Consider the following 15,320-nt stretch of genomic DNA (forward strand, 5'->3'; position numbering starts at 1 on the left):
TGCGATCTGGAACCAACCAGAGGGATTTCGATTGAAATACCATGGTGAAAATATTTATCGATTCTTCTTCGCTAAAGACGTCATGTGATAAGGGTGGAAAAGGGATCTCCATGGATCTTTAAGCAATATGTAATCTAACGTGAGGTGCTGGAGTACAGAGATGAATATTGAAGAGGCGAATTACTCACTAATACCTACCTGGATCCAATTATAGGGTATACTAGACCATTGCAAAACGAAGGAGGCTGCTCGTAAGATTGGAGAGAAATTGGGTCAAGTGCTGGAGGTGGAGACTTACATGATGAGAGGTAAAGAGGATCGGATCATGAAGGTGAGGATTGACTTGAATGTCACTCACACGCTGAAGCAGAGTATTAGAATGGCTAGTCCAAATAAAAAAATTTTTGAAGTTCAACTGAAATATGAACACCTAGAGATATATTGTAGTTTCTGTGAATTTATTGGCCGTGATTCCAGAAATTGTAGTAAATTCTTGAAAAATTCAGCTGATCTGAGTCTAAAAGAGGATAAATGGAGTTCTCAACTACTGGCAGAATTCACAAGGTGGGAGATGGAGGATAATAAGGAGAATTTAATCCCAAACATTAATAAAAGAGAAAGAGAAGGAGATTAGTTAACCAAAAAGTCAACCCCTGTTAGTCTCATAAAAAAAAATTTCCAAGTATCCTATAATGACGTCAATAAAAAAAATCATGATCCACATCAAGCCTAACACAGAAAATCAAAACTCCCCAACACTAGACCTGCACATTCATAATCCAAACAAACTATCACCAATTTTCCTATCTCAAAACAATAGTAGGAAATATATCCCTGCAGGAGCTGAGGAGGTAAGGGGAGAGCTATTTTATATGGAGGAAGTAGGCACATTCCAGCGGGACAGCAAATCTAGTAAAGACTGTAGGAGCTTCAAGAGGCAGAAGATTAAGCATTTAGCACGTCAACGCAATGAGGCTGGAAACATCAAGACGATTATAGGGATGAAACGTAATGAAGAGGTTAGGAAGGAGGAGGAGGAAGGTCATATTGAGAAAGAAGAGTCAGTTGAGAGGAATGCTGATTGGGGTGAGGGTGTCAACCCACTAAAGGCACCCACGGGGCTATGAAGTTGGTAATGTGGAACTGTCAGAGTTTGGAAAAATCCCTGACAGTTCACAATATCAAAGAGATTCAAAATTCCCATTCTCCCGAGGTTGTGTTCTTATGTGAGACAAAGAACCAATCCTTGTTAGTGGAAAGACAGTTAAAAAGTGTGGGTTTCTCAGAGATATTTTGTGTTAATCGTAACGGCGCAGCAGGAGGCTTGGCTCTTGTATGGAAGGAAGGAGTGAAGGTGAAGGTGAATAGAAGTGCAGAATTTTATATATCCTTCTTAATTGAAGATCAAGAAAGAAGAATCACATGGGAGATGTTAGAAGTTCACCTACACAGTACTGACCAGCTGAGAGATAATCAATATGAGGCCTTGCTGGAGATTATTAGGCAGCCAGGAGACAGATATGTTGTCATTAGTGATTTTAATGTCATATTATCATCAGATGAAAAGGAGAGAGGAAGGAAAAAATCGTTTCAATCCATTCAGAAGTTTCAAAACTTTATGAACCAAGGATGCTTGGTGGATATGGGGTATCTGGGGGAGAAATTTACGCGGTGGAATCATAGTTGTCAAGAGAGAACAGTCAGAGAGAGACTAAATAGAGCTTTTACGTCACTAAAACTGAGGGAGGAATATCCGTTGGCTACAATCACACGTCTGGATGATATTGGTTTAAACTATCGCCCTTTGCTATTAAACACAAATTCAGTAACCATCAAGAGTAAAAGGAAGTTCAAGTTTCAAGAGAGATAGTGTGGGGAGGATATGATAGATACAATTATTAATGAAGTGTGGCAAACAAGCATTTCTAGCTCTCTAATGTACCAATTATTTCAGAAACTAAAGCGTTATAGATCTGAAATAGTCAAATGGCAAGCTTCGGGGGTAGGAAATTCAAGAAAAGAAATGGAAAAGATTGCGACTAAACTCTTGGCCTTGAAGGAGTATCTTAACTCTGCTAATAAAATAGAGATCTTACAGCTAGAAGAAGAGTTGAGTAATGCATGTATTATGGAGGAAAGGTTTCGGAGGGAGAAATCAAGAATCAAATGGCTTAAATGGGGAGATCAAAACACAAAATTTTTTTACTCCAAGAGTCAAGTTAGAAATAGGAGAAATAAGATATATAGAGGTTAGAGGATGAAAATGGAGAGTGGTGTACTACCCCAGAAACAATTGGGGCGATAGTGCAAAGATACTTTGAAGAGTTGTTTACAATAGAGAATCCTCAAGATCCTTCCCATGTGCTGGCTGGTTTGAGAAAGAAGGTTTCCTTTGAGACTAATCGGCACCTTACTAAACCGATTAGGGAAGATGAAATTAAGAAGACAGCTTTTTCTATTAACCCAGGGGCTGCCCCATTAGATGATGGATTCACGGAAAAAAAATTTAGTTCTATTGGAGGATCATTAGAGGGGATGTGTGCAGGGCAGTCAAGAGCTTCGTTGGTGGAGGAAGAGATCCTAAAGAGTTTCAACCATACACAAATTTGTCTAACTCCAAAGACTCCAAATGTAGAAAATATGTCACAGATTCGACCCATTAGCCTAAGCACCATATTCTATAAGATTATATCTAAGGTACTTGTCCATCGCTTGCAGCCTCTTATGAAAAGAATAATTAGTGATAATTAAAGTGTATTTATTAGAGGGAGACTTATTAGTGATAATATTCTTGTGGCTCATGAATGCATACATTTTTTAAAGAATAAATCTTTTGGAAGCACTGATTTAGCACTAAAAGTGGATTTGAGCAAAGCCTATGATCAGGTAGAATGGAGTTTTGTGTGTTTCGCAATGAAAAGCTTGGTTTTTGTCGAAGTGGATAGAATGGGTGAAGGAATGTGTCACTACTATTTCTTATTCTGTTATTGTAGAAAATTCTCCTATTGGTTTTTTTAAACCAAGTAGAGAGCTCTGGCAAGGAGATCCCCTCTCACCCTACCTTTTTCTATTATGTGCAGAAGGTCTATCCTTTCTGCTCCACAAAGGAGAACAGGATAATCTAATTTAAGGGCTTCGGTTGAACAGTAGATGTCCATCTGTCAACCATCTTTTATTTGCTAATGACTCTTTACTATTTTGTAAAGCAACACCACATAATTGTGTTAATTTGATTAATGTTATTCAGCAGTATGGCTCCCTAAGTGGTCAAATCATCAATTTCAGTAAGTTTGCAGTATTTTTCATTAAAAATACCCCTTATTCTATTAAGGAAGAACTAGCTACTTTTCTCCGAATTTCCAATATTGGTGCACATGACAAATATTTGGGTCTTCTATCTATTGTTAACATATCTAAAAGTCAGACATTTGCTTATGTAAAAGATAAGGTTTCAAAGAAGCTATAAGGTTGGAAGCATCATTTATTGTTAGCAAGCGGAAGAGAAATCTTAATCAAAGCTGTGGGGTGTGCTATACCTATCTATACTCTAAGTTGTTTCAAACTGCCCAAAATTTTACTAGATGATATTCACAAAATGATTATGCAATTCTGGTGGGTCAAAAACAGAATGAAAAAAAAAAAAACTTCAGTGGACCAGCTGGGATACAATGAGCAGAACTAAAGAGGAATGAGGTATGGGGTTTGAAGATCTCAAATCGTTTAATCTAGCGATGTTAGCAAAACAAGGGTGGAGACTAATGACTAAACCAAATTCTTTGTTTTTTAAAGTCTTCAAAAGCAAATATTTTAGCCTTACCTCTTTTTTGGAAGCAAAACCGGATTTGAGACCATCTTGGACCTGGTAGAGCTTACTGGAAGGCAGGAAAGTCTTGGAACAAGGTACCAAATGAAAAGTTACAACACAGGGTATAGTAAAATTCAAAGAAGTCCCATGGTTTCGTAACTTACCTCCATTCTGATTACAGGAAGAAGACTACAGTGATGAAAATTTGATTTGACTAAGACAACTATTCAATGAGATAGGGGGTTAGAATATACATATCATTCACAGTGTGTTTAGACCCAACATAGCACAACAGATCTGCCAAATAGACATTGAAAAAAGTGAAGATTCAGTCATTCGGATAAATCATGATTCAGGTCATTATAATGTTAGAACGGGATATGAAGTAGCTTACAAGTTTTTTCATAAGCCAATTGAAGCTCTTTATGCCAGATTCAAAAGAAGACAACTATGAAAGAGAATCTGGGAGGTTCGATGTCAACCAAGAATTAAGGCCTTTCTATGAAAACTTGCTCATGAAGGGCTAGCGTTGAAGACAAATCTTCATGAGAGGATAGCTCAGATCCCCAATTTGTGCCCACGCTATTCTTCACTGCCGGAAACGCACCTTCATGCGTTGATATTTTGTCCGAAAGTTATGCAAGTTTGGAATCAATCACCAATAGCTAGCGTAATTCCTAGAGATCCAAATATACAACCATGGGAGTGGTGGTTTCAGTTGATGGAAGAGATGAGAAGAGAAGATTCAAAAGAAAAATTAAGTCAAGTGAGCTACCTTCTATGGCAAATCTGGTTGTCCAGAAACTCTCTCATCTTTGAGAATTGCATAGTTGAGGCTGAGAAAATTCTGTCCCAAGCTCTGAAATTTGTGAAAGAGTATGGAAGACTTAGGAGGCATAGCCACCGAAACTGAAGATAGAAGAATATCTTGACCTATTGTTCTAAATCCTTAATGCTTTAGCTTGGTATTATTATTTTTTTTTTAGGAGTCCCCCTAATTTATGTTTATTGCATATGCTTATCCTTGATTTTGTGAACATTGTAATCGAACCATCTGATTACAATAAAGGTATTAACTTTGATAAAAAAAATAGTTATTGTCGGATTTTTGAATCTGACACTAATTTACCAACGGATTTTTTAGTGTTGCCATAGAAAAATTTGACTTACTAAAAATTAGTTTTTTTATCTCTATTTATTTATTTAATTTTTTGAAGGAAAAAAGTTTCAACACACCCAAAGTATGGAGAAGTCTAGAACATACTTAAAACAAAACAAAACAAAAGAAAGAAAGCAATAATAGAAAAAAAAATCCCTTATGACCCAAACACCTTTTTTATTAGTACACCAAAAAAGCTTAAGAAAATTATATCTAAAATTGTTGTTAGTGATTGTCAAAATGATCTTGCCCTTATCTCTCAAATAGAACCTTAAAATGTGAAAAAAAGTCCTTGATGATCCATCATGGGTCAAAGCAATGGAAGAGGAGATGATCCAATTTGAGAAAAATGAAGTTTGCACATTGGTGCCAAGCTGATGCGTGAGCATCTTATACGTTTTTTCTAGTTGTTTTTATATTGTTTTTAGCTAGATTTTATTATGTTTTAGTGCAAAATTCACCTTTGGATGCTACTTTGAGTTTTTCTTGTGTTTTTATGATTTTAGGTGAAATTCGGAGCAGTTTGGAGAAGCCTGGAGCAAGGAACAAAAAAGTTGTCAACTCCCCCTTAGGCACTAAATGCCCAACCTGACGTTCAATGCCAGCAAAGGGGCATGGAGTCATAGGCGCAATTCCTCTTTGGGCGTTCAATGTCCAATCCTGACGTTGAACGCCAGCTTGCTGTCCATTTCACATCAATTGGGCTTCCAAAGTGGATTTTAGCACTTCTTGGGCTTATCTTATTTTTGTAATTTTTAATTTAAAATAATATTTTTTAGGTTTAGCATTTATTGTTATTTTTTTCTAGTATTTAACGAGGAGATCACTTAGATTAAAGGAGATCTTCTTCGATACTTTTTAGAAACCTATTTTCTTTGTAAAGTTATGAGCAACTAAACCTCCTGGTTAAGGTTAGGAGCTCTATTTATTTCTACGGATTAATATTATTACTTTTCTATTTTAATATATGTTTGATTCAATTCTAAGGTGTGTTTTCATTCTTAATCTAATGAAATTAGGTGGAACAGAAGTATGACCCTTTTTCTACATGAGTTCTTGTGATACTCTGACTAAGATCACCTGAGCTACAGCTTGAAAACACTCCTCCTAGATTGTGAATTACCTGGACTAATTAGGATATGTGACATGAAATCCGGTTAGTTTTGGGTAATTGGAGTTTTTGTGGCGCTAAACTATTTTCCTAAACTTCACCCTCTGATCTGAAATAATTGACCTTGTTTGTGGTATTTTAGTAGGATTAAAGAAGATTAAATTGCTAAGAAATTAGGGTTTAATTACTTACAGTTTGCCATAGAATGAATCATTCATTGTTAAAGTAGTTGGTAAGAAGTATTGATCCAAAAAGATAAACATCTCCGAGACCTTAACTGTTTTCTTATATTGATTTTTCACCAACCTTTAATTGCTCTTCTTTATTATTTTATTTTATGTGTTTTCAACAACTGCTCTCTTTACTTTTCGCCTGACTAAGTCCATCTAGATAACTATTACTTGCTCAATCCAACAATCCTCATGGAATCAACCCTCACTCACCTGAGGTATTACTTGGACGACCCGGTACACTTGCCGGTAAAGTTGTGCGAGTTCTAATTTTCATGCACCACAAGCTCAAATGGCAAAAAAGTGATGAAAATCAAATGGATCTTTCAGAAAAAATTGGGTGAGAATGGTAGAATTACAAGAAACAAGGCAAGACTAGTGGCTCAAGGATAAGATCAAGAAGAAGGGATTGACTTCGATAAGTTTTTTGCTCCGGTTGCAAAAATTGAAGCAATAAGATTGTTACTTGCTTATGTCATACACAAAGGGTTTAAACTTTTTCAAATAGATGTCAATGTGCCTTTTTAAATGGTATTAGTGATAGAGAGGTATACGTGACATAACCTCCCGGTTTTGGAAACAAAGATTTCCCAAACCATATTTTTAAACTTTCTAAAACTCTTTATGGTTTGAGACAAGCTCCTAGAACTTGGTATGAAAGACTTAGCTTTTTCTTATTAAAGAATGATTTTCAAAGAGGTACCATAGATACAACTCTTTTTATTAAAGAATCTAATGATCATTTCATTCTTGTTCAAGTTTATGTACATGATATTGTGTTTAGCTCGGCTAACAAAGCCGTGTGCTGATTTTGAAAATTTAATGACTAGTGAGTTTGATATGAGTATGATGGAAGAACTCATATTCTTCCTAGGAATCCAAATCAAACAAACTCCTAGTGACTTTTTTGTGCACAAAGGTAAATATAACAAAGAGTTGGTTAAGAAATTTAGTTTAGTAAATTCAATAGCAATGAGCACAACAATGTATCTAAATTTTAAACTTGAAAAAGATGAAAATGGCAAAAATGTGGATAAGACAAGGTATAGAAAAATGATCAGATCTCTCATGTATCTCAATTCCTCTAGACCGGATATAGTTCAAAGTGTTGGAGTTTGTTCTAGATTCCAAACACACCGAAAAGACTCCCATTTTCCAGCCGTCAAGAGAATCATTAGATATATACATGCACTTATGATTTTGGTCTTTGGTATCCTAAATCTAATGAGCTTTGTATAGTGGGTTATTACGATGCAGATTTTGCCAGTGATCAATTGATCGAAGGAGCACTTCAAAGATTAATTACTTTCTTGGACAGTCACTAAACGTGTGGGCCAGCAAGAAATAAGCTACTGTTGTCTTGTCCACAGCCAAGGCTGAATACATAGCCACTTTCTCTTGTTGTTCATAATTATTGTGGCTTAAAACCCAACTTGCATATTACAAATCGTAAGTCAATAGTATTCTCTTAATGTGTGATAATATGAGTGCAACAAAAATTTCTAAAAATCCTGTTTTGCACTCTAAAACCAAGCATATTGAAGTGAGATTTTACTCCATTAGAGAACATGTGCAAAAGGAAACCATTGATATTCAATTTGTAAAATATGAAGATCAACTTGCTTATATATTTACAAACCACTATCTGAAGATAGGTTTTGCAAGTTGACAACTGCCTTGGATATCATTTATGTTGATCATTGAATTAATTTGATGTTATTGCTCTCTGGTTGTTTTTGTCTCTCAGGTTAACAGGAGACAAATCTGGACAGATGATGAATCCCTCTAGATTTCCTGGATATATGGCTGACTGTTGGTACTTTTAAATTAATATGGGTCAAAGCTGAATCTTGTTGGTAGTCCATTGTATTTCTTTAACACTACCATTGGGCCCAAAAGATGAAGTTCTTTTTTATAAAGTGGGCCTCATTGTTTTAATCATAAATTCAAAATACTTGCTTTTAGGGTTCTCCACCAAGTCAAATCAAGTTCAGTTTTTCAAAATTTTTTGACTTGTCTTTTCAACTGCTTGCTTGCATATATTTTCAAAGTCATTTATTTTTGAAACACATTTTTATTTTTTTTAAATATCTTTTTGTGTTTTCAAAATACAAACATTTATAGCAGTTACCAAAAGAAAAGTGCTCATCTTCTCATCCAACCTCTATTAACTCTCAAAAACTGCATTCATTAATCATTTATAAAGATGAAAAAGAAGGTAGATACATGAAGAGGCACTGGTATTTATCGCACTCCACGGAACCCTCCACCAAAAGGTCAAGCTCACACCCACATTCACATACACTCTCATTCCTCTCATGTTCCCAAAACCATGGCGCGAACCAGGATAATTTTTTGTCATCCATCAACGGCACCACCAAAGGATAGGAACTCCAGGGCTAACGCCGCCAATGGAAAGAAGCCCATAACAGAAGAAGAACCACCCTTGTTTCCTCCTCCACATTCTTCATCTCGTCCACAAAGACGTTCTAAACCGTTGAGTAGAGCAACCAAAGGTAACCGTAGACCCTTTCTTAATTCTGTGAAAAAACCTGCAAACTTTGATCCTGTTGGGTTCAAATCTCACTTTGGTAACCTTACAGACTCTCATTTTGATCCTCTTCAATTTTCTTCCAGCATGAATTTTGAATTTCATAGAGCTATAGTATCTAACCGTACTTTGTGCTCAACCTATGTGGCTGATTTAAAGGCTCTGGCTAAAAAGAGGATAAATTTTGTTGAAAATATTATTTATATGGACTGAAAAGATCCTTTTGAAATCAAAAAGTCAGTTTACTCAGATTTAGTTCGAGAATTTTATGCCAACATGTACTACCATGAAGAATATGTTCACTCTTATGTTAAGGGCCGTGAAATTTATTTGAACTAAGAATCTATTGGTGAAGCCCTAAATTAATATGATGTTGGTGTCTACCTATTTGGTAAGTGGAATGATTTGGGCATATCACACAAGGATGTTTTGGCCAACATATATGAGAACATATCTCTCATGGATGATGTAACTCCTAACCACAGAGTTTTAGGTCCTATTAAAGCCCAATTGCACCGTATTATTACCCATATTCTCTTGTCACAAAGCGGTTCTTATCAACGGGTCATTCTTTGCGACACCTTGGTTCTCTATGCCATTGTCAACAAAACTAAAATTCCATTTGTATATCTGATGATGCATCATATGTATGACTATATCTAAAGTGATAAATGTTTCATTACCATATGGCATATTTTTTACTTATTTTTTGAGTATTTTAGTGTTAATCTGAACAATGAGACACAAGAGAATAAAACTCCATCTCTTAAAGGTGGTGGTGCAATCAAACAAACAAAGGGAGATGGCAACAAAGCTGCTAGAGACATGGTTATGGAAGAAGAAGATGAAAATATCCCTCCTCCATCAGCTGCTGGTATATCAACTTCCAACAAATACTTAATAAATGGTATTGTCAAAGATGTTTTGCAAGAACTTGTAAATCTTACCAAGCACATGATCAATTCAAGTCAACAAACTAGGAGACTTGCAATTCAAAATAAAAATTCTTTGAGGAATTCTCAAAGTCGAGTTGAAGTACTTCTAAAGTACATTGAATCATTGGAAGATGACTAAATGTTGTCTGAACATGAAGAAGAAAAAATCTTGGGAACCGAGGATGAGAAATCTAATGTCTAGCTCCTTGTCACTACTACTGATTATGAAAGACTATTTTTTTGCTGTTTCAATTATGTTACTTTGATACTTTTAGTTTATTTTGAATAACTGTAATAGTGACTTATAGAAATTTAACTTGAACTGATACGCTTCTTGATGCCTAACAAACTTTTATGCAGGAAATACTACACCTCCTTAATAATAAAAGGGGGAGTTGAGTATGAAAAATGAATTAGTAGATTATTTAATTCATGAGCTATTGGTGCTGCATATTGTTCATACTGCTTGCACTCTGATTGAGATATTTGATTAAATTATTTTTTATTATTATTTTGATTGATATTTGATTTATGATTAGTTGATGCTAAATTGTGATTTTTTTTAAGATTGATAGTTTATAATATCTTCTAAAAAATAAATTATCATGCTAGTTCAATTGGTTTGATTGGTAGATATGGATGTTCGAATTGTTTTAGATAATTGGCATTATTTGTGAGTATATATTTTTGCATGAAAAATGTTGCTTGAATGATTATCGCAGGTTGAAAAAAAGCTAACATTCAAGGGGAGCCACCAGAATAAAAGAAAGGGAGAGTTCAACTTGAAGATTGAATAATCAAAGGGAAGTTCATGAACATCTTCTCATTTCTTTTATTTACAATTTATTTTACAATGTTTGTCACTAAAGGAGAGATGGATGAATTTAAGAAAATAATAACAATTATTGGATGATGACTAAACATTATTGTTTTGGGTTAAAAGCCAAAATTAGGTGTATGATTTATTTGTTCATTGTGCAGAAAATCATAGAAATCAAAATAGGCCCAATAACAAGCTAATTAGGCACAATAGAGGTTCAGGCCTATAAGCATTCATTTACTCACTAATGGCCTAAGGAAATAGTTGCTGCTCACAAACCATACCAACACATTTCTATCTGAACCAAAGTAATTGTAACCGAACTAAGTCCCTTTCTTCTTTCTTCTTTACCCACATGATTACTTTCAAGAATAAACAAGAAATGTTAGCTTTGATTAGGGCTCAAATCAAGAAGAAAAAATGGTTACCAAAATCAAGAAATAAAAGATAAAGAAGAAAAAATTCAATTGCTAGGGCTCAAAAGTAAAGATCACATTCGAAGGTGATTCAAAAAATCATTCCATATATGTGCTTTATTGATATCTTGTTGAAGATGCTTTCCTCCCATAAGCATCGAACTGGTAACTTCAAGATATTGGAGGTTATAAAGCTCTGCTACAAATCAAGAGTCAAGAATCAAATTTGGAGCCAAAATATTGATGAATGGCTCAAATTCTTGAAGAAATTTGAAAAAGGAAGAAAGAGAAGTGGTTAGGTAAGAATGCATGTAAGCTTTATTCACTGCTACTGTCTCATCTCTCTTCTGCGCTGCTGTTGCTGTATTTGGGGAAGAAGAAGTCAATTGTTTAAGCTAAGTTTCAAGCTTTAAAAGCTTTACTCCTCTATTAAAGGGATAAACGATCAGAGATTGATTCAAAGAGTGAGCACACAAGTTTGGATCTTCATAGCTTTCAAACTAACCCTTCTTCTCCTTCAGAATTTTTTATTAAATTTTCTGTTCTTCAGTATTCATCTTTCTTCGTTTCTTTTCAATGAAAAAAGGCTATAAGTGAGGAATCAGAAAAAACTATTGAGAGAAAAAGCTAAGAGATTTATAAGAAAAAGTAAAAAAATTATGTCAAAACTCTTTTGTATATTTTTCTGTTTTGTACACATGATCTTGAGGGAATTTCTTTGCTAAGTTGGGTAAGCACTTAATAGTTGCAAGTCCAGGAAGTGAACCTAGCTAACTCTAGCTTAGGTAGAAGCTTAGTTTGTCCCAGATAAGATTGGGTTGAATCCTAAAAAAATTAGTGATTATAATCTTTGAGAAAGATAGTGAAAATTCCTCCATTGTTGTGGAGAAGACTAAACGTAGGTCACATTGCACAAGGTGGTTGAACTAGGATACTGGTTGTATGATTGATAAACCACTATTTTATGGTTTATCTTGTGCTCAATTGAGTGATTTTTATCAATTCTTTACCCATTTATTCATACTATTTGCATGGTTTTACATTCTCCTTCCTGATTTTGTGCTATGATTGAAAACATGCTTCTTTGGCCTTTAAATTGCTTATTATTAATCCTCTCTTATTACCATTAGATACCTTGATATGTGTGTTTAGTGATTTCAGAGATTATAGGGCAGGAATGGCTCAGAGGATGGAAAGGAAGCATGCAAAAGTGGAAGGAATACAAGAAGTTGAAGAAACTGCAAAGCTGTCGGCTTGACCCTCTCGCACTAAAACGGTCATAACTTGAGCTACATAGATTCAAACGACGCGGTTCTAGTTGCATTGGAAAGCTAACGTCCGAGGCTTCGATTTGATATATAATAAGCCATAGTTGCCTTGACGCTAGGTGACGCGAACGCGCGCTCCACGCGAATACATCGCAGTTCCGAAAATCAGCGTGGCAGATTTCTTCTCCAGCGATTTCTGGGCTGTTTTCGACCCAGTTTTTGGCCCAAAAAATACATATTAGAGGCTATAAAGTGGGAGAATCCATTCCTTCATAATCATCAGCTCATAATTCATAATTTTTAGTTTTAGATGTAGTTTATAGAGAGAGAGGTTCTCTCATCTCTCTTAGGATTTAGGATTAGTATTTCTCTTAATTTTAGGATTACTTCTCTTCAAGTACAGGTTCAATGTTCCTCTTATTTATTTTCTACTTTTATTATATACCTTTAATTATTATTTATCTTTTCAATTTGGCTTATGCTACATTCATGTTATGATTTTCTTAATTAATATTATTTGAGGTATTTCAGTTTATGATTGTTTTATTCTATTTATGAATGCTTTTAATTTAATTTAGATATTTTCTTCCTTTTGGCTTTGGTTAAGTAATTGGTAACACTTGAGTTGTTAAACTTAGCAGTGGTTGAAATTGGCAGATTCCTAATTGATCTAGATCGCTCTAAAACTAGTCTTCCCACAGGGATTGACTAGGACTTGAGGATCAAGCTAATTAGTCCACTTGACTTAACTAAGTGGGATTAAAATCCAATTCTCATTACACCTGATAAGGATAACTAGGATAGAAATTCCAAATTCTTATACATTGCCAAGAGATTTTATTATTATTAATTTATTTTTTTTATCATTTAAATTACTTGCTCCTTATTTCAAAAACCCCCAATTTACAAGACTCATAATCAATAATAAGAACACCTCCCTGTAATTCCTTGAGAAGACGATCCGAGGTTAAATACTTCGGTTATCAATTTCAAAGGGGTTTGTTACTTGTGACAACCAAAATGTTTGTGAGAAAGGAATTCTTCTCGATCTAGAAGCTATACTTACAACGGGAGTTTATCTGCGAAAATTCTAGATCGCGCGAGAGTTTCGTTCTTCAATGATTTTCTCTTCTTTACTCTTCTTCTTTTTTCTTTCGATATGAGACAAAATAAAAGTGTCTCCTACATTGTCCATATCACAGAAGTCACATCTGTTCAAAAGTAATGAGTTGCTCTATTCCAGAATATATCGTGAAGAGACAAAATAAAATTGTCTCCTGAAATTTCAACTTGACAGACTTAACAACAACTAAGTTTTAAATCCAGTCAAAAACAAATAGCAAAAAAAAGTAAAAAATGAAGTTCATAGATTCAACCCTCTTCTCTAAGTCATTCACAAACCTTCACTGCATTACTAGAACTAATGAGTATTTATACATTAAGAGCTATACATAACAGAATCTATATTTGGTAAGCCCAACTATTAGGAAAACTAGGCAGTTATAACAGAATTTGTTTTGCTAATAGATTTTGATTTCTCATCTCTCCTTTTAGCCATTAATATTTAAAAGTGTGGGTTAAATTATGTTATTAGATTACTAAACTAAAAGAATTGGGTTGATGGGTAAAAGTAATGACTAAAAATAATAAATTCTGATGAATCTTTAGAATTTTTCATTCTATAATTCAAAAAATTGGATTGATTGACTCGATTGAGTTAATTGAAAGTTTGACATTTTTTGTTTGGACCTTTATTTAAAGTTTTGTTGTTAGTTGAGATTTTAGAGAGTAACAAAAACACAAATATACTTAAAAATTTTGATTAATGCACAAACTTAGGGTGGCAGCATGCATCCTACTCGCGAGTATTCAATTCGACTCAACCTAGTTGGGTAGGGTTGCCAACTCAATTCGCAGCGGGTAAGGTTAAGTACGGAGCGTGTTTTCAAGTGGGTCAGGTAGAGTGCAGGTTAAGTCCCAACCCTACTCAACCAATCCGCACTTTATATATGTATATACTATATACTTATATAAAAATATGTTTTAAGTGGGTGTTTGAACCAAGAACTTCTCACTTTGTGCAAAAAAATTTTAACCACTGAGTCAAGGTCATCAATTTAAAAATTAATGCGTCTTTTTTGTATAAAAGGTAGTTTTATTTTAATAATGTATAAATACAAAATTATATCAAATAGAATGCTCATAGACTTACATTGATTTTATTTATGTTTGTGTTATTAATTTTAGTAAAGACTTTTATATAGAATTGAATATTTCATGTTTTATGTTGTTTATAGGATGATTGTGTTGAATTTTTAATTTGCATACTTATCAAGTTATATAATAATATTGTATTTTTTTTATAACCCCACAAATAGGGTTAAATACCTGCAGATTAAGAATGGGTAGGATTATGGTTGAGATATTCTCAACTCGCAAGTAGAATAGAGTTGAATTTATATAAAAAATTTATAGAATTAAGGTTGGGTCTAAACCCTACCCGATCCATTGCCACTCCTACACAAACTAGTGGAACGTATATGATTAATGCACAAAAGAGATTAAAAACTTTGTAGTATAAAAAACAAATCCTTAATAATTTTTTGGAAGATAATAAAAAATCAATTTAAATAAGTTAAAAATTATCTTATTCAAATAATTATATAATTTTAAATATAATAAATATATAACTATAAATATTATATATATAAAATTATAAATATTAAATTAAATTAAATAATTTTAGTTATTTTATTATTATTACTGATTTTTAGTTAATAAAAAATTATTGTTTAAATTTTTACATTAGAAATACTAACTTCATTTCCTTCTCCTTCATCTCCCCCTCAAAAATCTCAATAATTTTTCTATTATTCCCTCAATCAAGTTCACAAAGAAATCCTTGATTTTTGAAACAACAAACTTCATTGGCAAACCATTATGTTGTGCTTAGTTTTATTTATTACATTGGTACCTATAATTTCGATGAAATTATTATTAGATTTATATTTTTTTTAAATAGATT

At 33.8% G+C, this 15,320-nt stretch overlaps 1 protein-coding gene across 1 annotated transcript; it reads left to right on the forward strand.

Annotated features, from left to right (window-relative positions):
- Nucleotides 1-1,123: 1,123 nt before the first annotated feature.
- LOC148562739 (uncharacterized) lies at nt 1,124-1,870 on the forward strand. The gene has a single exon (XM_088490978.1). It carries the CDS (start codon nt 1,124-1,126, stop codon nt 1,868-1,870), a length of 747 nt encoding a protein of 248 aa, XP_088347104.1.
- Nucleotides 1,871-15,320: the final 13,450 nt, after the last annotated feature.

Source organism: Arachis ipaensis, chromosome B6 (assembly GCF_059453495.1).
Source record: "Arachis ipaensis isolate K30076 ecotype BB chromosome B6, ASM5945349v1, whole genome shotgun sequence".
NCBI lineage: Eukaryota > Viridiplantae > Streptophyta > Magnoliopsida > Fabales > Fabaceae > Arachis > Arachis ipaensis.